The sequence below is a fragment of the Leuresthes tenuis genome, unplaced genomic scaffold (genome assembly GCF_036924035.1).
Source record: "Leuresthes tenuis unplaced genomic scaffold, fLeuTen1.0.hap1 SCAF_20, whole genome shotgun sequence".
Classification (NCBI taxonomy): Eukaryota; Metazoa; Chordata; class Actinopteri; order Atheriniformes; family Atherinopsidae; genus Leuresthes; species Leuresthes tenuis.
Window position 1 is genome coordinate 1,245,715 of NW_027325374.1, and position 22,589 is coordinate 1,268,303.

At 45.6% G+C, this 22,589-nt stretch overlaps 2 protein-coding genes across 3 annotated transcripts in view; one reads left to right on the forward strand and one right to left on the reverse strand.

The window, feature by feature from the left end:
- The window catches only part of LOC140278684 (poly [ADP-ribose] polymerase tankyrase-2-like), a 27,839-nt gene extending 13,847 nt beyond the window's left edge, over positions 1–13,992 (forward strand). For both annotated transcript variants that reach the window (XM_072373753.1, XM_072373754.1), the window contains exons 19-30: positions 1–200; positions 386–495; positions 817–1,005; positions 2,088–2,394; positions 3,412–3,488; positions 4,566–4,686; positions 5,096–5,187; positions 7,040–7,114; positions 7,440–7,545; positions 7,624–7,810; positions 10,021–10,177; positions 13,448–13,992. The exon at positions 1–200 is cut by the window's left edge and continues 20 nt beyond it. In XM_072373753.1, coding sequence (XP_072229854.1) covers positions 1–200; positions 386–495; positions 817–1,005; positions 2,088–2,394; positions 3,412–3,488; positions 4,566–4,686; positions 5,096–5,187; positions 7,040–7,114; positions 7,440–7,545; positions 7,624–7,810; positions 10,021–10,177; positions 13,448–13,513 — 1,687 coding nt within the window. In that variant the 3' untranslated portion in view covers positions 13,514–13,992. The remainder of the gene's footprint in view (positions 201–385; positions 496–816; positions 1,006–2,087; positions 2,395–3,411; positions 3,489–4,565; positions 4,687–5,095; positions 5,188–7,039; positions 7,115–7,439; positions 7,546–7,623; positions 7,811–10,020; positions 10,178–13,447) is intronic.
- Positions 13,993–19,902: 5,910 nt separating this feature from the next.
- LOC140278651 (D(5)-like dopamine receptor) lies at positions 19,903–21,279 on the reverse strand. The gene has a single exon (XM_072373705.1). The coding sequence runs from the start codon at positions 21,277–21,279 to the stop codon at positions 19,903–19,905; it is 1,377 nt and encodes a 458-aa protein (XP_072229806.1).
- Between the last annotated feature and the right edge of the window lie 1,310 nt (positions 21,280–22,589).

Genomic DNA, 22,589 nt, shown 5'->3' on the forward strand with positions numbered 1-22,589 from the left:
AGAGAACCGGGATGGGAACACACCTCTGGATCTGGTGAAGGTCGCCGACACTGACGTCCAGGACCTGCTGCGGGGTGACGCCGCCCTGCTGGACGCCGCCAAGAAAGGCTGCCTGGCCAGAGTGAAGAAACTCTGCACACCAGACAATGTCAACTGCAGAGACTCACAGGGGAGGCACTCCACACCGCTGCACCTGGCCGGTACCAGAACACACGCCCGAACCATCATGTCCATGTTTGTTCACCTGAAAGAACGGGTTTTCAGTTTTTAGCCCATCTCAGCTCCACTTCCTGTGTTTGCTAACTCAAAACTAAATCTTCCAACCCCCTGCTTTCACTGTGAGAGCATCATCATCATCATCCTTTTTACTGTTTCTGTGTCACAGCGGGCTACAACAACCCGGAGGCGGCAGAATACTTGCTGCAGCACGGAGCAGAGGTCAACTCTGAGGATAAAGGAGGACTGATTCCTCTGCACAACGCTGCCTCCTACGGGGTGAGTGCGGAATAACGGGAGGATCCGGTGTCTTATTTGAAATATGAGGGATTCTTTATCCTCGACATGATTTAAACTTCTTATATGCTGATAACAGGACTCCAGGATCAAATTAAATGCAACAAAAAACAGCTGATTTCCCAATTATACCATCAAGATGTGGTCCGCACCCCATTTTAACAGCGTAGCCGATGATCCGCTCAAATCTAGTGACGTTAGCGGTTTAAATGTCCAACAACCAACACCATCAGTTCATAATTTACCATCAAATATAACAAGAAAGTCTGTTTCCATTCACCATCAACGTTTCCTGTCTCGTAGCATGTGGAGGTGGCGGCTCTCCTCATAAAGTACGACAGCTGTGTCAACGCCACCGATAGGTGGGCGTTCACTCCGCTGCACGAGGCCGCTCAGAAAGGCCGCACGCAGCTCTGTGCGCTCCTATTGGCTCACGGCGCCGACCCCACCCTCCGGAACCAGGAAGGACAGTCACCGCTGGACGTGGTCACGGTTGGTCCTACGCTGGTTTAAAGGGATAGTCAGTGTGTTTCTGTTCCTGTATTTATCAGACGCTTTTATCCAAAGCGACTTACAAATGAAGATATAACAGCTATATAAAAAGCTAACAATAAGCTACATAGAAGGAACCCAGGAGTCCGACTCTGTCAGAGGGGACAGAGTAGAGATAGGGTGCAGGCATAGAAGGAAGTGCAGAAAGATAAAGTGCAGAGATAGAGGGGGTAGGGAAGTACAAGGTAAGTGCTGGGATAGGAGATGCTCTCTGAAGAGCTGGGTTTTCAGGAGCTTCTTGAAGATAGACAGGGACGCCCCTGTTCTGGTAGCGCTCGGTAGGTCATTCCACCATCGTGGGACGACACATGAACAGAGTTTGGATTGTCTTAGGCGTGGTGTAGGAGCTGCTAGACGACAATCCTGGGACCAACGGAGGGACCCAGTTGGGACAGAAGCCTTTGCAAGAGCATTCAAGTAGATGGAGCCGTTCCATTAAGCTCTTTGTAGCTAACATCAGGGACTTGGATCTGATGCTAAGGGCAGCCAGAGGAGCTCAATGAACAGAGGGGGGACGTGTTCTTTTAGGCTGATCCAAGACCAGACGCACCGCCGCGTTCTGGACCATCTGCAGAGGTTTCACAGGCTGGAGACCAGTTAGGAAACCAGTTAGGAAACCAGTTAGGAGACCAGTTAGGAAACCAGTTAGGAGACCAGTTAGGAAACCAGTTAGGAAACCAGTTAGGAGACCAGTTAGGAAACCAGTTAGGAGACCAGTTAGGAGACCAGTTAGGAAACCAGTTAGGAGACCAGTTAGGAAACCAGTTAGGAAACCAGTTAGGAAACCAGTTAGGAGACCAGTTAGGAGACCAGTTAGGAGACCAGTTAGGAAACCAGTTAGGAAACCAGTTAGGAAACCAGTTAGGAGACCAGTTAGGAGAGCAGTTAGGAGAGCAGTTAGGAAACCAGTTAGGACACCAGTTAGGAGACCAGTTAGGAGACCAGTTAGGAGACCAGTTAGTAGAGCGTTGCAGTAGTGACACAGTGAGATGTAACGCAGTGATTCTCCTCTGCTCCTGCAGACGGACGATGTTCGGGTTCTGCTGACAGCAGCGACGCCTCCATCTGTTCTCGGCGGCTCCTTCAAACCTCAGATTATCAGTGGAACCACATCTTCACCTGACGCTCCACCCGTCCCACCGCTCCTCTCCTCCTCCTCCCTTTCCTGCCCAGCTCCTCCCCTCCTCCCCCTGCCCTCCTCTTCCTCCTCCGGCCCTTCCTCTGGACGGGATGCTGCAGCTGCTGCTAACAGTGACGCCACCTCACGGCCAGCGTTTCCAGAGGAGTCAGCGGGGCGCGGAGCACTGGGTGCAGAGAAGAAACAGGAAGGTGAGTGATGGAGGTGAATCTGAAACCTTGGGACCTCTGGGGCTCAGTAAAGGATGAATGTAGGTGAGGATGAGGCGGTGTCATGGGCTGCAGCCCAGCAGAAAGTGTGTTGATCGTTGCTTTGATCGCTCTCCACGCAGTAAGGATCCTCCCCGGTGCAAACCATCAACTCCAGGACTAGGATTAGGTTTCATGACATTCTGAGGTTTGATAACTCTAATAATTATTTAGTTTACAGTGTGCAGCAGGATCTGGATCAGATCCAGTCCAGTGTTTGGATCTGTGAGGCTTTATGTTCTTTCTTTCTCCCTCTGAGGTCCCTTTTCTCGCTCCTTTCCCCTCAGTCTTCTCTCTTTTCCATCCTGTTTGACTTCATTCTAACTTCTTATCCGAACAATACAAACAGTAACCAGTATGTTAGAAAAATTCTCTCAAAATTAGGCTCAGAGTCGCTGGAGACGATCAACACAAAACATTTATTTCTTGCAAGAAAGAGACGAGTCGGCACAACCTGTCAGGAAGCTGCTCAGAGTTGTCTGCTAACAAAATGGTGCTATTTATATTTATATTATTTATGCTTGCTGACCATTTAATGTTATGGGAAGACGAGTTCAGACAGTCAGAACACTTTTGCTTGACAGGAGGAGGCCTCCAACATCACAGAAACTCTTATTCTTGCAGCTTTTCTCATAGTATAACTATATGATTTTTCTAACACCATGTAACCATGGTAACAGAAGTCGTACCACAGCCCGTCCCGACATGAAACATAGCATGACGTTCCTCTGCTGGGTTAAAGTCAGCTGCCTCAGCTCTACGGTGCATCATAGTCACAACTTAACTCCCAGGATTCCTATTAGGAGTTCAGGAATGACTGTAAATCTGAGACAGTAAACCTTCATTTCCAGTGAGGGGGGTATGGTTTCTGATGGGGAGTCTTCAGCAGCCGAAGGTTCGTCCGAAGTCAGCAGTTAAAGCTCAGCTGGAGTGGTGATGCTGTGTGTTTGTGTCTTTCAGGGCCTGAGCTCAGCATCGGTCGGTTCCTGAAGAATCTGCGATTGGAGCATTTTGTGGACGTCTTTGTCAAAGAGCAGGTGAGTTCTGCTTCAGCCCCAGCTGCTGGGTGATGGCTTCCTCTCGTGTTTTCAGTCGATCGGAAAGGGATGAGGTCTGTTTTTCTAACCTTTGACCTGTTTTCTTCATGTTTCAGTCAGATGTCACTACTTTTCCAAACTGTGCTGGACTGAGATCAGGCCTTCTGGTTGACTAGTTTCTGACTTGTTTTTGAGCTGATTTGAGGCTGTTCTGGGACTGATTTTAAGACTGATTTCATGACTGCTGTTTGATTTGTTTTTGACTTCCTGTGAGACACATTTTCAGCTCCTTTACACTTGTTTTAGGGCTGGTTTTGGAGCATCTTGGGAGAACTTTGCACAGTTTTCTGTATTTAGTCTGTCTCAGTGTTTTTGCTCTGATTTGAATCTGATTCAGAGATCAGAGCCCAGAACATTTGTTTGGGCAGATGAGGCTGACTTGGTTGGACATTGTAGAAATGAGCACATGTAAAGATCTGGGGCCTCATGTACGAAGGGTGCATTTGCACAGAAAAGTCAGATGTATCAGAGGGAAATGACCGAAGTGCCTCACGCCAACTTCAGGCTCACTTTTCTACAGCTGCTGATTCTTTGGCGACACCTAGAGGTGATGTTGGGAAACTGTTATTATAAATAAATGTGAACATAATTTGGACAGAGAGGCGCTCAATTCCATGTGGATTCATGCGTTCGCACAGATTCATAAATCCGGATATTTTTGTGCATTGGAGGGTATTTTAGTTTGTTTCAGCAGGAAATCCACACAAGTCTTTGTACACGAAGCCCCTGATCTGGTTTCAGAAGGACCAAATAGTTATGTGCACTTAACTGCATCAAACCATGGATGCAGAGGTTGCAGCAGACACTTTGCTTGTCTCAGAGCACCTCAGCTTTATTTGTCTGATGAATAATTATATGTTAGCGAGCTTATGAGGACATTTTGTCCTGACTGACAGATGCTCAGAGGAATGTCTGAGGGTTCAGACCTGGTTTCAGAGTTCAGCTTGGATTCAGGTTCTGTTGCCGGGTTCTGTTTGCCTTAATGTGCTCAGAGAAAAGGAAAATGTGTGTGTGCAGATCACGCTGGACGTGCTGGTGGAGATGGGTCACCGTGAGCTGAAGGACGTCGGCATCAACGCCTACGGACACAGGCACAAGATCATCAAAGGAGTCGAGAGGCTCATCAGCGGCCCGCAGAGTGAGGACACACATGCAATCACACACACTAAACTGCTCTGCTGCAGCTTTTTCTGCCTGATTTTCACATAAATTGTCACGTAAACACTCAATGTCATGAAACTGAAAAGAACACTCAGCTTTTTCAGCTGAATTATGAATCAACATGAAGACACTGAGGCACAGTCGAACACCCTGTTCACGAAAAGAGTCTCAAATCAGCCCCGAAACACGTAGAAAACGTGGCTCGAATCAAAAATCAGTGCAATAAGTTTGCCTGAAACCAAGTCTGAAGCCAGGCCACACATTCAGAACAAATACTGATCAAAATGTTTTCTGCGTTCCAGCTCAGGGTGTGTTGATCTGTTCATGAAGCCTTTGAGTGCCGCAGACCATCGTTTTTGTCTCTAATGTGTGTGCTGGTGCCTCAGGTCTGAGCTGCTATCTGAACACAGCCAGCAGCGGGACGATCTTGATGGACCTCGCAGCCGATGATAAGGAGTTCCAGTCGGTGGAGGAGGAGGTAAAATCAGGCCCTTTGCTTTTAACCGCTGCTTTCAGCCCTGGCTTTAAACCCGTTTCAGACATGGCTTTAAACCCGTTTCAGCCCCGTTTTCTTTTGACTTCCTTTCAGTTGGCTGCTTTCAGACATGTTTTGTGGTTTTCCAGTGGTTTCGAGTATCTTTTGAGTACAGTTCTGTTGATTTGTTGTCTGGCTCAGTGTCTTCTGCCAGCTTCAGCTGCTCTTGGACTGGCTTCACATCAGATTTTAGACACAATGTTGCTCTCTTTTAGGACTAATTCTCACTGACACTCTGCTGGACTATTTATTTTCCTTTGGTTTGTGTCTGATTTTATCTCTACTTTCAGACATGGTGTTGGACTGTTTTGGATCAGGTATTGGTAGGTTTGTTCATTTGTCTTGAGGCTGGTTTCAGGCATGATGTCAGGCTGTTTTTGATAGCTTTTGATTGGTGTCTATTTCTTTTTGGAGAACCGAAGTTGACTTCAGGAATCATTTCTCAAAGCAACACCAGTTTTTAAACCTCAAGGCTTTGTGTTTCTGCCTCTTTTTGAAATAAAATTACTTTTGTTATGCACATTTCTGGGCCTAAAACTATCCCTGAGTGCCTGATTCGCTTTCCAGCACCGAGTCCTTTTACTTTATGATTGCTTAAGATTTTTGTGCACTTCATAAAAAAACATAAAGACTATTATATCCCCAAATCCCAACAAATGTCATCTCATGGCACTTCAAAGTTACAATCAAAGTCATTGTAGTACAAATATGAACAAATCAGATTAATTGAAATCCAGTTTCTAGTAAAGGAAACCAGCTGATTACAACGAAACCCAAACTGGCAGCTGGTTCCACAGAGAGGGGCCTGATAACTGAAGGCTTTGCCTCCCATTCTGCTTTTAGAAACTCTGGGAACCACAAGGAAACCTGCAGTCTGGGCCTATAGCAGCAGAACTATGGGATGTTTCAGGCTCACCTGAGCCATCCCTAACTATAAGCTTTATCAGAAAGGAAAGTTTCAGCCTGATCTTAAAGGTAGAGAGGGTGTCTGCTTCCTGAAGCCAAACTGGCAGCTGGTTCCACAGAGAGGGGCCTGATAACTGAAGGCTCTGCCTCCCATTCTGCTTTTAGGGGCCTGATAACTGAAGGCTCTGCCTCCCATTCTGCTTTTAGGGGCCTGATAACTGAAGGCTCTGCCTCCCATTCTGCTTTTAGAAACTCTGGGAACCACAAGGAAACCTGCAGCCTGAGAGAAAAGTGCTCTGTTGGGGAAATATCCAACTGTGAGATCTTTAAGATGTGATGGAGCTCGGTCATTAAGAGCTTTATATGTGAGGAGAAGAACCTTAGATTCTATTCTGAATCTAACAGGGAGCCAATGAAGAGAAGCTAAAACTGGAGAAACATGATCTCTGCTGTTAGATCTCATCAGAACTCTGGCTGCAGCATTTTAGATCAGCTGGAGGCTTTTCAGAGAAGGTTAAAGTCTTGGATCGATTATACATCAACCAGGAAGTGACCAGCAGGCAGTCATATTCACTATGCGTTTAAATTGGAGAAATCAGCAGAGGAAAAGACCTGAGCAGCTTTCAAAAGGACCGCTCAAAGGTTTAGAGGTGCTTTGCTCAGCAGGGACAGACCATAAACTGGCCACAGGGTGTTGGTGCAGGAGCAAGTCTCATCAACTGGAGCTCAAACTTTTAAGATCTGCTCAAGCCCTGGTACCCGATACCACAGACAAAAGTCTTTTAGTGTCCTGAATCTTGGAAAGTCTGAGTTGTTTTTGTGTACCAAAAAGGCCAAAACCATATTTGAGCAGGTGTCATGATGTAAATAGAGTTATTGTGTCATTTAGATGCAGAGTACGATCAGAGAGCATCGAGACGGAGGCCACGCTGGAGGAGTCTTCAACAGATTCAACCTTGTTAAGGTAACAAACTTTATTATTTAATACTTTATTCAGTAAGTTGAAGGGTTGGAAATATTTTCATCTGCTTTCAGTGATATTTGCAGAGAATGAAATGAATGAAAATAGATTTGATGTCGTTTCACCGGCTTAATGTCCTCTGGCTTCATAGATAAGTTCAGCGGGGTGTCATCTGCATAGCAGTGGACATGTGTGCCTGATAATGCTGCCTAATGGAAGCATATATCACGTTAAAAGGATTGGTCCGAGCACAGAGCCCTGCAGAACTCCACAACTTACTGTGGTGTGTGAAGAAGACTCATCATTTATTTCAATAACTGTGTTCCAGATCCAGAAGGTCTGCAACAAGAAGCTGTGGGAGAGGTACACACACCGCAGGAAGGCGGTGTCAGAGGAAAACCACAGACACTGCAATGAGCGCATGCTCTTCCACGGTCAGAATATCCAGCACCACGCTGTCAGAGGAACGCCAGCACTTACATTCACATTGTTCTGTTTCTGGTCCTTCTCAGGTTCTCCTTTCGTCAACGCCATCATCCACAAGGGTTTCGACGAGCGTCACGCCTACATTGGAGGGATGTTCGGTGCTGGCATTTATTTTGCAGAGAACTCCTCAAAGAGTAACCAGTACGTCTACGGGATCGGAGGAGGGACGGGCTGCCCGCTGCACAAAGATCGCTGCTGTTATTTCTGCCAGAGGTACACGACCAACACCCCCCCCGAACAACACTTCAGCTTTTAATGTCAGGGTTGATCTGCACAGCCGAACAGCTTCGATCAGCTATTTCTGTTTCAAGAGAATGAATATTACTGATGCTCGAAGATGCATCAAAATGAATACAGACGTTGAAAAGAATCCCTAAAAGGCTTTAGCTGCTAGTCTTTGTGTTCCTACAGCTACAGAAACCCCCACAGATTAGCTTATACCGCCACCTGCTGACTGGTCTGTTCACTCCAAACCAGGCGATGGAAACAAGCTTCGTGCACATTTTCTGAAAATTAAATTGACATTTTAAAGCTTAATTATAAGACTGATAAGTCATTCTAAAATTCAAAAAGATTAGCAGATAAACCACAAAGGTGTTTGACAACATTCTCCCCAGAATAAACTTCTGTGAAACACGATGAACATTTAGAAAAATGTCCAAAAGCAACATGCTTCTTTTCCCCTGTTTTTAGCCCAGTTCATCTGCAGGAAGGTCTGGTTTATGTGTGAAACTTTATATCTTTAATGGTGAGTTATCTGGAGATCATTAGAAAAGTCCTTGTAGTGTATTTAAGAAGGTTTTAACAGTAAAATTGATTTTTTTTTTTTTAGCTTCCCTCTTTTTCCAATATTACTGATTCCTCCCATGAAATTTGCTGCTGTGTTTCACAGGTTTGCAAGTCACAGGTATTTGTTCAGGTGTGTTTAGATTGGACTGCTCTTACTACATGCTCCACTTTTGAAGTTCAGCTTTGCTACCGAAGAGCTTTCTGGATTTTGACCCCAAATCAAGATGAGTTGAAGAGGAGACATCTTGCAAAGCAGGAACAAAATGAAGAAAAAGGAAGAGGAAGTGTAAACTATTTCATCCCGTGATCATCACGGAAAACCCGAGAGGATCTGCAGATAAGATGGAAAAGCTGACACGATAAAGCAGGAACATAGGAGGGCAATTTAATGTGTTTCACTTTGACCTGGCTGCAAGAACAACTCTAACAGCTCTCTGCTCAGCTTTAAGACTATCCGGGCAGACAGAGACTGCAGACAGAGCGCTAACAGTAAAGGAGGAGGATCACAGAGCTGGTTAACAACAGATGGTGGAATCCTGGACCTGGCTGCAGGAACAGCTCTAACAGCTCTCTGCTCAGCTTTAAGACTATCCGGGCAGACAGAGACTGCAGACAGAGCGCTAACAGTAAAGGAGGAGGATCACAGAGCTGGTTAACAACAGATGGTGGAATCCTGGCTGCAGGAACAACTCTAACAGCTCTCTGCTCAGCTTTAAGACTATCCGGGCAGACAGAGACTGCAGACAGAGCGCTAACAGTAAAGGAGGAGGATCACAGAGCTGGTTAACAACAGATGGTGGAATCCTGGACCTAGCTGCAGGAACAGCTCTAACAGCTCTCTGCTCAGCTTTAAGACTACCCGGGCAGACAGAGACTGCAGACAGAGCGCTAACAGTAAAGGAGGAGGATCACAGAGCTGGTTAACAACAGATGGTGGAATCCTGGACCTGGCTGCAGGAACAACTCTAACAGCTCTCTGCTCAGCTTTAAGACTATCCGGGCAGACAGAGACTGCAGACAGAGCGCTAACAGTAAAGGAGGAGGATCACAGAGCTGGTTAACAACAGATGGTGGAATCCTGGACCTGGCTGCAGGAACAACTCTAACAGCTCTCTGCTCAGCTTTAAGACTATCCGGGCAGACAGAGACTGCAGACAGAGCGCTAACAGTAAAGGAGGAGGATCACAGAGCTGGTTAACAACAGATGGTGGAATCCTGGACCTGGCTGCAGGAACAACTCTAACAGCTCTCTGCTCAGCTTTAAGACTATCCGGGCAGACAGAGACTGCAGACAGAGCGCTAACAGTAAAGGAGGAGGATCACAGAGCTGGTTAACAACAGATGGTGGAATCCTGGACCTGGCTGCAGGAACAGCTCTAACAGCTCTCTGGTCAGCTTTAAGACTATCCGGGCAGACAGAGACTGCAGACAGAGCGCTAACAGTAAAGGAGGAGGATCACAGAGCTGGTTAACAACAGATGGTGGAATCCTGGCTGCAGGAACAGCTCTAACAGCTCTCTGCTCAGCTTTAAGACTAATCATTAATCATATTTTGTTATTTCATCTTTCTTAACAGTCGTGTTATATGATGCACTTGCATGCTCACAGTTCTTGCTGCTTGCTTTTTTTCGCAGACACTTGTTGTTCTGCAGGGTGACTCTGGGTAAATCCTTCCTGCAGTTCAACGCCATGAAGATGGCTCATTCGCCGCCGGGTCACCACTCGGTCACCGGCAGGCCGAGCGTGAATGGCCTCGCTCTGGCTGAGTATGTCATCTACAGAGGAGAGCAGGTCAGAAACATGGTTCAACTGTACTTCCTAAACTTCTGTTTGCTTTGTTCATTTGGTAAAGCAGGCTTTGAGGGTTTCTAATGAGAGCTGAACACGTCCAATCAGGTTCGATTTCATGTTTTCAGAACAAAAGATTTCATCTTTTAGAAAAAAAAGCAGTCTAATAGTTCCTGGCACTTGGAGAGGGAAAACGGTCAGAAGTCCAGCAACAGTTGCAGAACATAGAGGAAAACTTTATTGTTAAAAACCAACCATCAAACAAGGCAAACGTGGAAAAAATACCAACCAAACCCGTCGGATTCATCCACACAAACATACAAAACGTTGGATATGTGATCAGATAGTTTCACACCAGATGGTTTAATGGGAGGCTGGAAACCACATCAGGAAGATAAAACCCGAGCAGCTGCGTCGGGTCTGAGCCGATAAATGATAAACTGACTGTCTGACTATTTTAACCACGAGCAATGGGTCCGTTTCACAGCTCCTTTCAGAAGCTTTTTAAAAAGACCTCCTCAGATTTGGCCCCGATAACGAACGGAAACTGGAAATACTCACAGGTTTGAATGAGCCCCAAAGTACCCTGAACTCATCCTGAAATTTAACTCTGAGGGTTTAAAGGGACAGTGACAAACTTGTCCCTTGTGTTTCTATTCAAAGTTACCACTGATGGATCTTTAAAGGTTCCCTGTAAGGTCAGAACTGTTGAGCTGATTTTCTTACTTTGGGGGGTAAATAAGTGCAGAAACAGGTTTGGTTTAGATTAAAGAGGATCTCTGTTCTTTCATCTGACTTTCTGCAGCGTCTTTGTGTATGAAGATCAGCTTTTATATGTGATATATTTCCTATTTGGATACCATTTAGTCTTCATTTTTATCACATAGTTACGGAACATTTCATATTCTTTTCAGTCGTAGAAGGTTAGAGGCGAACAGTCTCTAACTAGGTTAGTGCAGAGAGAAGAGGACAGGTACGGTAATCTTATTTTATGTTTCTTTATTGAGAATTAATCCCAATCCTGCTAAATTCTGCTAAAAAACCTGAAGAACTCTAACAGAGAGCGGATTGTTTCCTTCAAGAGTAAATGCGCATCATCAGTATAACAAAAAGTATCCAAAAAATAATGTCCTTTCAGCAGCATCTGCTCCTCCAGGTGACAAAAAGAGCCCAAAATAAGGTTAAACTTGGTGCCATTTTAAGGTCCTCTGCAGATGTGGAGGTTTGAAATGTTTAGTTGAGGTAATACTGCAGGTAAAGAAAGAAAACAAACCAACCATATGAGCCACTGAGTGAATGCAGACGTCACGTCTGGACCTCGTAAAGCAGCAGATGACACAGAGTCATTGTTGAGGTGCAGAGCAGACGGGCGCCGAAGCAGCGGTGCTCAGAAGTGCCACTTGACAGTGAGGCATAAACAGATGTCCACTCAAGCAATCAGTGGCGTTCCAAGGGTGTGAAATTACATGTGGAGGCTGTCTTTAGAGCTGATGGCTGGAGAGCAGCAGGACTGGAGTGATGAAGAGGAGGCATTGAGCGCGTTGTTAGACAGAGAAGATCCTCATTGGCTGAGGAGGACGCCACACCTGCTGCTGGCAGCACTGTACAATATCCAAAAGGTTATTATTAATCAGGGAGCGTTTTGTTAAATTATCACCTGTCAAATGAGATGAAGTCAGAGCATTCCCACCCTCGGCTTTCGTGTTTCACCATCAGACTGAGGAGCAAACGGGTTTAAAAGATGTTTAAACAAACGCTTTTTTCATCTCCTCCAACAGACATGAAGGGTGACGAACGTTTAGAATAAAGGAAAAATATGGATTTAGGAGGTTTTCACCCAGCAGCGACATCATGTTTCATAACCTCTGGACTCGGCTCCACTCCTTTCTGATGAGGATTGGATCAAACTGATATTTCCTGATGTTGCTGCAGACATTTGACTTATTTGGTGCTCTGATTACAGATCAGAAAGGTTTTTTCCTTTAAATCTGACCTGGGTGACCAAACAGTCATCATATTTATTCTGTTCAAGACCATTTGTTACCTGTTTATTTACACATAAACAAGAAATTTAGCTACCAGGGTCGGGACTTTAACGCGATTAATTAATTACGCAAAATTAACTTAATTTTAATCGCACTTATTTTTGCGCCGTGGAACGTTTCTGACTGGATGAGTTTCAGGCGTACCGATTATACTGGAGCACCAACTCACGTTCATGACTTCAGACAACAACAAACCACAGTGAACAATAGTTAAACATGAAGGAAGAAGCTGATGAGATGGCCCCGTGGACAGGCAAGAACAGACGGATGGTCGGTAGCAGTGCAGGCGCCCCCTGTATAGAGGCTACAGCCCTCGCTGCTGTTGGACCCGGTTCGAATCCCACATCGGACGGCCTTTTACTGCGTGTCATCCCCCCTCTCTCTGCTTTCTGTCTCCTTTTATCTGTCCTGTCCAATAAAAGGCATAAAAAATAAATTAATTAAAAAACAGACGGACGGAAAGAAGCGTCGATAAGAGCACGGTTGGTTAATTTCCACCTTGAAAAAAAATAAACAATATTTTGTTGCTTAAGCTTATGTATTCAGTCATTATTCAATGTTATCCATGTGAAAAAAATTATTCTCACTGTTCTCAGGTCAAATATTTATATGCGATTAATATGCGATTAAAATGCGATTAATTTCGATTAATTAATTACAAAGCCTCTAATTAATTAGATTCATTTTTAATCGAGTCCCGGCCCTATTAGCGACTTTTAAATAGATATATTCAAGGACTCATTGGTGTCCTTACAACAGATCTAATGTACGTTATAATGCTACGAAACCATTTCAATCGATAAACTGGGCAGTAATTAATTCTGTCCTTTGACCACCGTCACGTCTTCATGTTGTTGTTGTTCAATGCGATGCTGTTAAGAATTATAAGGTTTTGATGTAATGGTGAGTTCCAGATGTTCTCCTGCTGTGTTTTCACATTCAACCAATCACCGGACGGTTTGTTGCCCTCGTGTTGGTCCCATTCTGAAGTAGCAGCGACTGACCCACAGCTGCCTGCAGTTCCTCACAGCTCAACACGCCGCAGGCAGCTGATGTCTGGGGGTGGAGTCGATGCTGGAAGGAAACCAACAGGCATCTGAGGCAGAGTTTTCTTTCACTTGTCGCTGCTTGGAAGCAGCACAACAACTGGAGGACTTCACACTCTGTGTTTGGGCTTTTTGGTTTGATTTTTGCTGATTGTCAGTGAACGCCTCTCTGCCCTGCACAGGCTTACCCAGAGTACCTGATCACCTACCAGATAATGAAGCCCGAGGCAGATGGAGGAGGAGGATGAAGGACCAGCCAGAGGAGGGATCAGCCGAGCTGTTGCTTCACTGACTGCATGCACACAGAAGAAGTCTGATAATACATCGAGGTTTTTATCGGGTGCCTGTTTTTTGTTTTTTTTACTGTTATTTGTCATGATGTGACGTGATGTGACTGTTGATTTTGTCCTTTTGTCGCTCACAGAGCATCATCCAGTGATTTCAGGGTGCAGAAACTGATCTGTTAGACCATCACAGAGTTATCTGTAGAGTGAAGAGACTCGGATACCGTCAGAACCTGCAGTTTGTGTTCTGCTTTTACCGAAATTAATTCATCTTAAATCAGTAAACTGAAGAGGGAGCGGCTGCTTTTACATGGAAAACGCTGACAAAAGCAGCTGTGTGGCCCCGAAAAGGTCAATTATCCATCTGAAATGATAAAAATGTTGCGTGTTTATTCATTTTTTGTACATGCATGTTGGTTTGTTAACGTTTATAAAGTGAAAAGTGTCTCTTTGTCGGCTTCTGAGTCAGTTTATTTTCTCTTTAGAGGCTTTTACTTTTGATTTATTGGTGCTATAAAGATCCAGTTACTGAGCAAACATCTTCAGTCAATTCTTCCTATTTTCTTCCAAGCAGCCAGACTTTCTTGTGATTTTTTTTTTAAAGTGGTCTTTGGAAATAGTTCTGCAGGCTTTCTTTGGACATGTGCTGCTTCTAATTGGAGGAAACTGGATCAGTGGAGGCCAAAAGAAGAAGCATCGGCCTGAAAAACCCTAAAATCCAGAGCCAAAGCAGTGTTTTCCACCACAGAGTCACGCCTGTCAGAGCTCTCTGAGGACCTGAACATCTCCAACACTCAGTTTTTCACCTCCTTCTTGTCACCTGAAGGCTGGAAAGATTCCTTAAATTCTTTTAATCTCTTTGTCATAATATAAACCACAGATGATGATCTGGATTCTTGTTCCTGGCCCATTTTTTTCTGCTTTGTCTGCATTTAAAAAAGAGCAGATATGAAAACAGTATCTTTAACATTTAGTCTTTCTCCAAATGATTACGATATGCAGGGTTTTCATTTATTCACAAATGATTTAATTCTATTTGTATCAACATTCAGCAACTTTCTGAAAACTGAGACTTTTTAGTTAATTTTCTTAATTGACCTATTTTCTAATAGGTTTAAACCGCAGCCGGCTTTGCTCTGCAGTTAAAACAGTCCTGATCAGCCTCATTTCTTTAGGACCTTCATTTCACATTTCATCTGATGAATTTAATCCTTACAAGTTGGAGTGAGATCAAGATGATAAGATCTGTTGAAAAAATTAGATTTTTAAAGTGGAAATGTGGAGACCAATGCTATTAAGAACTATACACACTGTAATATAGTTTATTTTATCATTTTACATTAATTTGATCATCTATATCTGTATATAAAGTACTGTGCAAAAGCCTGACTTTCTTTAATCTTCAAAGTGTCCTGATCAACAGTTCTGCAGCTTTCTGAAGCTCTTTCACAGTTTTTATTTGAACATTTTCTGCTTTTCCCCTCATCTTCAGTCCTTGTTCCTGAGCATTTTCAGTGTTTTTTCTTTGTTCAGCCACTGAACTCTGACCTTTGACCCATTCAGGCAGAAAAAAGGCTCCTAACTCAAGGGATGAACCAGTGTTGTGTCGACACAGAACAGACAACTTAGCAAAGAAGCCATTTTAAATTCCTTAACTCATGCCGAGTCTCGACACTATAGCTCATGTGTCGGCATGGGCGTTACCTCCTTATGCCACTTAACTCTTTGTAAAATTTATACTTGATTTTTTTTAAGTTGTCCAGCAGGCTGGGCCTATAGCAGCAGAACCGAAGCCAAACTGGCAGCTGGTTCCACAGAGAGGGGCCTGATAACTGAAGGCTCTGCCTCCCATTCTGCTTTTAGGGGCCTGATAACTGAAGGCTCTGCCTCCCATTCTGCTTTTAGGGGCCTGATAACTGAAGGCTCTGCCTCCCATTCTGCTTTTAGGGGCCTGATAACTGAAGGCTCTGCCTCCCATTCTGCTTTTAGGGGCCTGATAACTGAAGGCTCTGCCTCCCATTCTGCTTTTAGGGGCCTGATAACTGAAGGCTCTGCCTCCCATTCTGCTTTTAGGGGCCTGATAACTGAAGGCTCTGCCTCCCATTCTGCTTTTAGGGGCCTGATAACTGAAGGCTCTGCCTCCCATTCTGCTTTTAGGGGCCTGATAACTGAAGGCTCTGCCTCCCATTCTGCTTTTAGGGGCCTGATAACTGAAGGCTTTGCCTCCCATTCTGCTTTTAGAAACTCTGGGAACCACAAGGAAACCTGCAGCCTGGGCCTATTGCAGCAGAACTATGGGATGTTTCAGGCTCACCTGAGCCATCCCTAACTATAAGCTTTATCAGAAAGTAAAGTTTCAGCCTGATCTTAAAGGTAGAGAGGGTGTCTGCTTCCTGAAGCCAAACTGGCAGCTGGTTCCACAGAGAGGGGCCTGATAACTGAAGGCTCTGCCTCCCATTCTGCTTTTAGGGGCCTGATAACCGAAGGCTCTGCATCCCATTCTGCTTTTAGGGGCCTGATAACTGAAGGCTCTGCCTCCCATTCTGCTTTTAGGGGCCTGATAACTGAAGGCTCTGCCTCCCATTCTGCTTTTAGGGGCCTGATAACTGAAGGCTCTGCCTCCCATTCTGCTTTTAGGGGCCTGATAACTGAAGGCTCTGCCTCCCATTCTGCTTTTAGGGGCCTGATAACTGAAGGCTCTGCCTCCCATTCTGCTTTTAGGGGCCTGATAACTGAAGGCTCTGCCTCCCATTCTGCTTTTAGGGGCCTGATAACTGAAGGCTCTGCCTCCCATTCTGCTTTTAGGGGCCTGATAACTGAAGGCTCTGCCTCCCATTCTGCTTTTAGGGGCCTGATAACTGACGGCTCTGCCTCCCATTCTGCTTTTAGGGGCCTGATAACTGAAGGCTCTGCCTCCCATTCTGCTTTTAGGGGCCTGATAACTGAAGGCTCTGCCTCCCATTCTGCTTTTAGGGGCCTGATAACTGAAGGCTCTGCCTCCCATTCTGCTTTTAGGGGCCTGATAACTGAAGGCTCTGCCTCCCATTCTGCTTTTAGGGGCCTGATAACTGAAGGCTCTGCCTCCCATTCTGCTTTTAGGGGCCTGATAACTGAAGGCTCTGCCTCCCATTCTGCTTTTAGGGGCCTGATAACTGAAGGCTCTGCCTCCCATTCTGCTTTTAGGGGCCTGATAACTGAAGGCTCTGCCTCCCATTCTGCTTTTAGGGGCCTGATAACTGAAGGCTCTGCCTCCCATTCTGCTTTTAGGGGCCTGATAACTGAAGGCTCTGCCTCCCATTCTGCTTTTAGGGGCCTGATAACTGAAGGCTCTGCCTCCCATTCTGCTTTTAGAAACTCTGGGAACCACAACTCTTAAACCTGTACAGATTAAGATTTAAACACTGTTTTTACTGATTCTCCTGTTGGTTTTAACCCTCGTGGTGTGATCTACCCAAGAGTATGAAATGTGGTTCAATCCTCCATCTTATGAGAGCATGAGGACAGTCAGCCTGAGCTCTGGTGACATCAGAGTGAATGGACAGAGGCTCCGGCACAATGCCGGCCTTCTTCTCCTGGAGATGAAAGTGGAGTGAGTGTCGGAAGCAGTTTTCCTCCCTGATCTTTAACCTTTACCCCAGATGCTGCTGTGGAACAACAGCTTCAAACGGTGCTGACACTCCCTGCTGCACTCCATTCAGACCGGTGCCTCCAGGCAATGGAGGAGGCGTGTTCTGGGATGGGTCGCCATGCCAGGCGTCTTCTCCCCCGCTGCTCGGCCACGGAGAATATTGCAGCTGATGTGGATGAGGTCCTCTGGGCTGAGCAGAACCAGAGGTGAGATCCAGAGTGATGTTTCATTGCAGCCACAAATAGTTTTTCAGTTATTTCGTATTTCTGCAAAGGGTTTTGTTTCTCATATGTGAAATTACTTGTTGAACCACATACTGTAAAATGTCCTTTAGGGCAGAAAATGCCAATAAAATAACAAGAATTCAACTATTTTCCACACTTTAAGTTTGTAACAGGACCTCATGAAGCCAAAACATAAACACTTCTGATGGTCATGTTTTGATTTGAATACATTTATTTGATGCGATATATAAGATTATATCAATTTGTTATATTTGATAGAATCAGTTTATTCCCCTTTGGCAATAAGAAAAGTACCACTTTGACTTAATTTGTGGACGCAGCCATGAAATATGTTCACAGAAAATGTGTTTCAGTGGAGTTCCAGAGTTTTCCACCACAGAGTCACACCTGTCAGAGCTCTCTGAGGACCTGAGCATCTCCAACACTCAGTTCTTCACCTCCTCCTCATCACCTGAAGGCTGGAAAGATTCCTTAAAATCTCTTTGTCATAATATAAACCACAGAGGATGATCTTGCAGCGATGTTTTTCAAAACACAATATCGTCAACATTTAGTCTTTCCCCAAATTATTACGTGATGCAGGAATTTAATTTATTCAGAGTTGATTTAATTCTATTTATATCAACATTCAGCAACTTTCTGAAATCTGAGGAAGAGATTCCAGAGAGGAAGAAGGAGTTAGTCGACTGACCTATGACTCGTGAACAAACCCAGACAGAAAATAGGATTTCTGCAGCAACAAGGTGATTCCCAAAGAGCTATTAGCTGAAAACTTGGCATATCTCAGCATGGTGTGCAGTGTGTCCTTAAAACATTTGAGGAAACTGGACAAGTGGAGGACAAAAGAAGAAGTGTCAGGCCTAAAAAACTATCTCCAGCAGATGAACAGGATCTGAAAGTGATGTCCTTAAGAAAGAGGAAAAAATCCAGCTGTGACCTGACAGGACCTGAGAGATGCATCTGGACCTTCAGCTGATCCATCTACTGTTGGCCCAAGCCTCATCAGAAATGGGCTCCATGGAAGGGTGGCTGTCAAGAAGCCGTTCTTAAGGAAGGGAAACAGGGAGAAAAGGCTGAGCTGTGCCAAATGACACAAGAAGTGGACTGAAAATCAGTGGCAACAGGTCTTATGGAGGGATGAATCCTCCCCAGAGCCCGGACCTCAACATTATTGAAGCAGTGTGGGATCATCTGACAGAGAACGGAACAAAAGGCAGCCCACATCCAAAGAAGAGCTTTGGGATGTCCTTCAAGAAGCCTGGAGAACTATTCCTGAAGACTCCTTAAAGAAATGACAGAAAGCTGGTCTCAGAGGGTTCAGGCTGTGTTGGAGAATAAAGGAGCTCAGACCAGAGATTCACTTTAAAGCTGCTGAGAACTGAGAAAAACTCTGTTTCTGCCTCAGATTCTGGGTTTATGTTCAGGTTTGAACATGTTTCAGTAAACTGCTACAGTCAGAATATGTTAAAAAAAAGAGTTCTGGATCAAGGCTTTTGCAGAAAACTGTACATCAGCTTCTTTAAAAGTTAGTTAAAAGTTCCTCGTCTTTTCTTTTCAAAGAGTCACAATCAAAAAAAAGATTTTCACCCTGAAAAATGTGCATTTTTTTCCACAAGAAAGTGATTTGAAAAGAATCAGTAAATCAAAAAAATGGAGGACACTGAAAAACGATCATCTGCAGTTTATTAAATGCCAGAAACACAACTGGTGCTCCAGCCTTTTCATTGGCTGCTGCTGACAGATGATGACAACAATGAAACATGGACACAAACACTCATCTGATCTGTTGTTTAGCTTCAAATCTGATTTACTCCGAGTGAGACGGATGAACCGAAGCAGCCTGCAATTACACGAAGAGGTCATTAGACACAGAAACTAATGATGTAATTGTTATCAATTATCCTTCCATCTATCTGCCAGCTTTAACATATCAAAAGCAGCAACACTCACATCAAACAGCTTGCTTCAAAATGTAACTGCATCAATTATGCAAATAGTGATTAAAGCCTATTGTGTGTTTAATCTGTAGGCATCAGGAGCATCTGATGGGGAAGTCCTTCAAGCTACGTTTAAAGATCAGAAAGCACGATTTAAAGGCCGTTTAATGTTCATCTAATTGCTCTAAATGACATCAGCTGCTGCAGCTACTTAAAATAAGATTTGAATCATAATCAACTGAGTGAACAATAAAACTGCAACGACACACTGGATTTGGAACAGATTTAAATTCTTCAGTGTTTCGATCTTAAAGTGGTTTAAATCCAGGTTTTCTGGGCTTGAAGCTGAAGAATTATTATAAAGTGTTAAAATCACACCGAGAAGAATCCATCCACTTTGTGCCACAGACTCTCGGTCAGAAGTTCCTGGAGAGTCTTCACGGAGAGGCAAAAGTTCAGAATGATCCTGCTCCGAATTAATCACGAGAGCCACAGGTGAGCAGGAGCCCTAATGATGCGAGAGACTTTCGAGGTTTGCGGCGTTCACAGGTCCTGGATTTGACCCGGGATAACACAGCTGTCTGCGGGATCGGATGAGTTAAAGGGCATCATGTCCAAAGAAATCTCCGGCTCGCACTCGAACTGCAGGATGGCGGGCAGCAGCAGGTTCCGGTGGTTCCGGCAGCCGTCGGAAATGACAGAGACTTTGTCAAAGTTGTGTTCCGGGTCAGCTGAGGTGTGCGCGGGCGGCGGGATGACTCTCTGCGCGCCCGGAACCTGCGCGGCCTCTTTCTGCATGGTGGTGTCGTGGTGATACGACACCAGCTCGTTGCTGAAGTCCACCGTCTCCACGGTGGAGGTGGAGCAGTATTTGCTGCAGCCCAGGATGGTGGAGAAGGCCTTCCTGAAGTCGGCGTTGAAGGCGTAAATGACCGGGTTCAGGGAGGAGTTGGCCCAGCCGAACCACACGAAGATGCTGAAGGTGGTGTCGCTGACGCACGGCGGCTCCCCGAGCTTGTCCAGGCCGCAGAAAGGGACCACGCAGTTCAGGACGAAGAACGGCAGCCAGCAGAACACAAAGACCCCCATGATGATAGACAGGGTCTTCAAGACTTTAGTTTCTCTTTTAAAAGACGTTTTCAGCGAGCTCTCGTCGTGCGCGGAGGCGCGGTGGCGGTGGTTTGGCGCACGGGGCCCCGCAGCCCTCTCCAAAGACGAGATCCGTCTGATTTGGGTTTGAGCAATGCGAAAAATGCGCGTGTACGTCCCCACCATGATCACCACGGGAATGTAGAAGCTAATCAGAGAGGAGGAGATGGCGTAAGTTCGGTTCAGGTTGGCGTTGCAGTCGTCCGGGTCGTTCACCGTGGAGTTGTCCGCGCGATGCCAGTTGAGCTGCACTGGGATGAAAGAGATGAGGATGGAGAGCGTCCACGCGACTCCGATCATCAGGAAGGCGAACCTGCGCGTCATCTTGCGCTCGTACTTGAACGGACTGGAGATGGCCCAGTAGCGGTCCATGCTGATGATGCACAGGTTGAGGATGGATGCGGTGGAGCACATGATGTCGAAGGCGATCCACGTGTCGCAGAAGCGGCCGAAGAGCCAGATGCCCGCCACCTCGGACACCGCCCTCCACGGCATCACCAGCACGGCCACGAACAGGTCCGACACCGCCAGAGAGATGACGAACGAGTTGGTGACTTTGGAGCGCAGGTGGCGGAATTTAATGACAGCGGTGCAAACCAGAGTGTTGCCCAGCAGGGTGGAGACGATCAAGGCGCAGAGGACGCAGCCGGTCAGCGCGCGCAGGCTGAGATCTCCGCCTGGCCCGGGGAGGTCCGCTCCAGCTGTTACTACCCGGTGCCGGTCCGGGTGGTCCTGGTGGTGGTTTTGGCTCTCATTGTAAAAGTTCTCCATGGATGTCCAGAGTCGCCCCTGCTACTCCATCCTTTGTCCACACAGTTTCAGCTCCACGAGCACCAAAAGAAAAGAAATGTTCCCGCTCAGCGGTGAGATTCTGCTGCCGGAGACGCGCTCTGATCAGATCACTGGTGGAACTGAGGCTGCAGGTGACCCTCTGCGCGCAAATGAAGTACTTCTTCTCTGCTGCCTCTCGGCTGCACTTTGAATGCATTTTAATTCTGCTGTGTTGTTTTTCATCAGCTCCCTGAACACATCAGATATTTTACAGGTGTAAAAACCGGCAAAAGTCATCAAATCAAACACTCAACCAGCTTCAGAACGAGACTCAAGGCACAGAAACCTGCATGTTTTCTCCTCATATGATAAATAAAGCCAATCCTTAGACAGATGTTCTTCATTTCAGAAAACATTTATGATTAAAAACACATCTTCAATGAGGGATTTTCGTCCAACTCAATATTGACCTAATTTGTTTTAAAATCTCATTTTTAATGGTTTAAAACACGGGCTGCACGGTGGTGTGGTGGTTTCCCGGCTGTCCAGGGTGTATCTCGCCTGATGACCGCTGGGATAGGCTCCAGCCCCCCCGCGACCCTACCGATGGATTAAGTGGGTATAGAAAATGGATGGATAAATGGTTTAAAACACCAGTCACACCATTAAAGGGGAACTCCGGTATTTTTAAACCTAGACCTTATTTCTGGCATGAAATACGTTCATCTGCTCACAGAGAACAGTTTGGTGAAAGTCGGCGTCCTTCGGAAGATATTTAGATAACTGGAGATCCATATAACGGAGAGAACGGGGCTTAGAGGATGCAGCCTCTAAATAAGGCTTTATCTGTCTTTATTTCACCAATACTTTAAGAAGAATGAATTAATGAACGTGTGCTATAGCTCTGTTAGCTCATAGCTCTGTTAGCTCATAGCTGCTGTTATGTGGCTACTTGCAGCTATAGGAGAGCTAACGGAGGGATTTCTACACAGGCACTCTACTGGGACCACTTCATCCACACGCCCCCCTGCAGCACAGTTTATTCACTCCGGTAAGAACGTCCATCTTACTCAGAATCTGATAAATATCCTGCCATGTTGCACAAAACTATCAGCAGCAAACTCTGTGTGAAGTTAGCCGACTGTCACAGAGCACGGAGTGAATAAGCTGTGCTGCAGGGGGGCGTGTGGATGTTCTCAGTGAGTAGATGAACGTATTTCATGCCAGAAATAAGGTCCAGGTTTAAAAACACCGGAGTTCCCCTTGAATGATGTGTGAGGCTGCAGTCTCTGACTACATTTCTCTTGGTG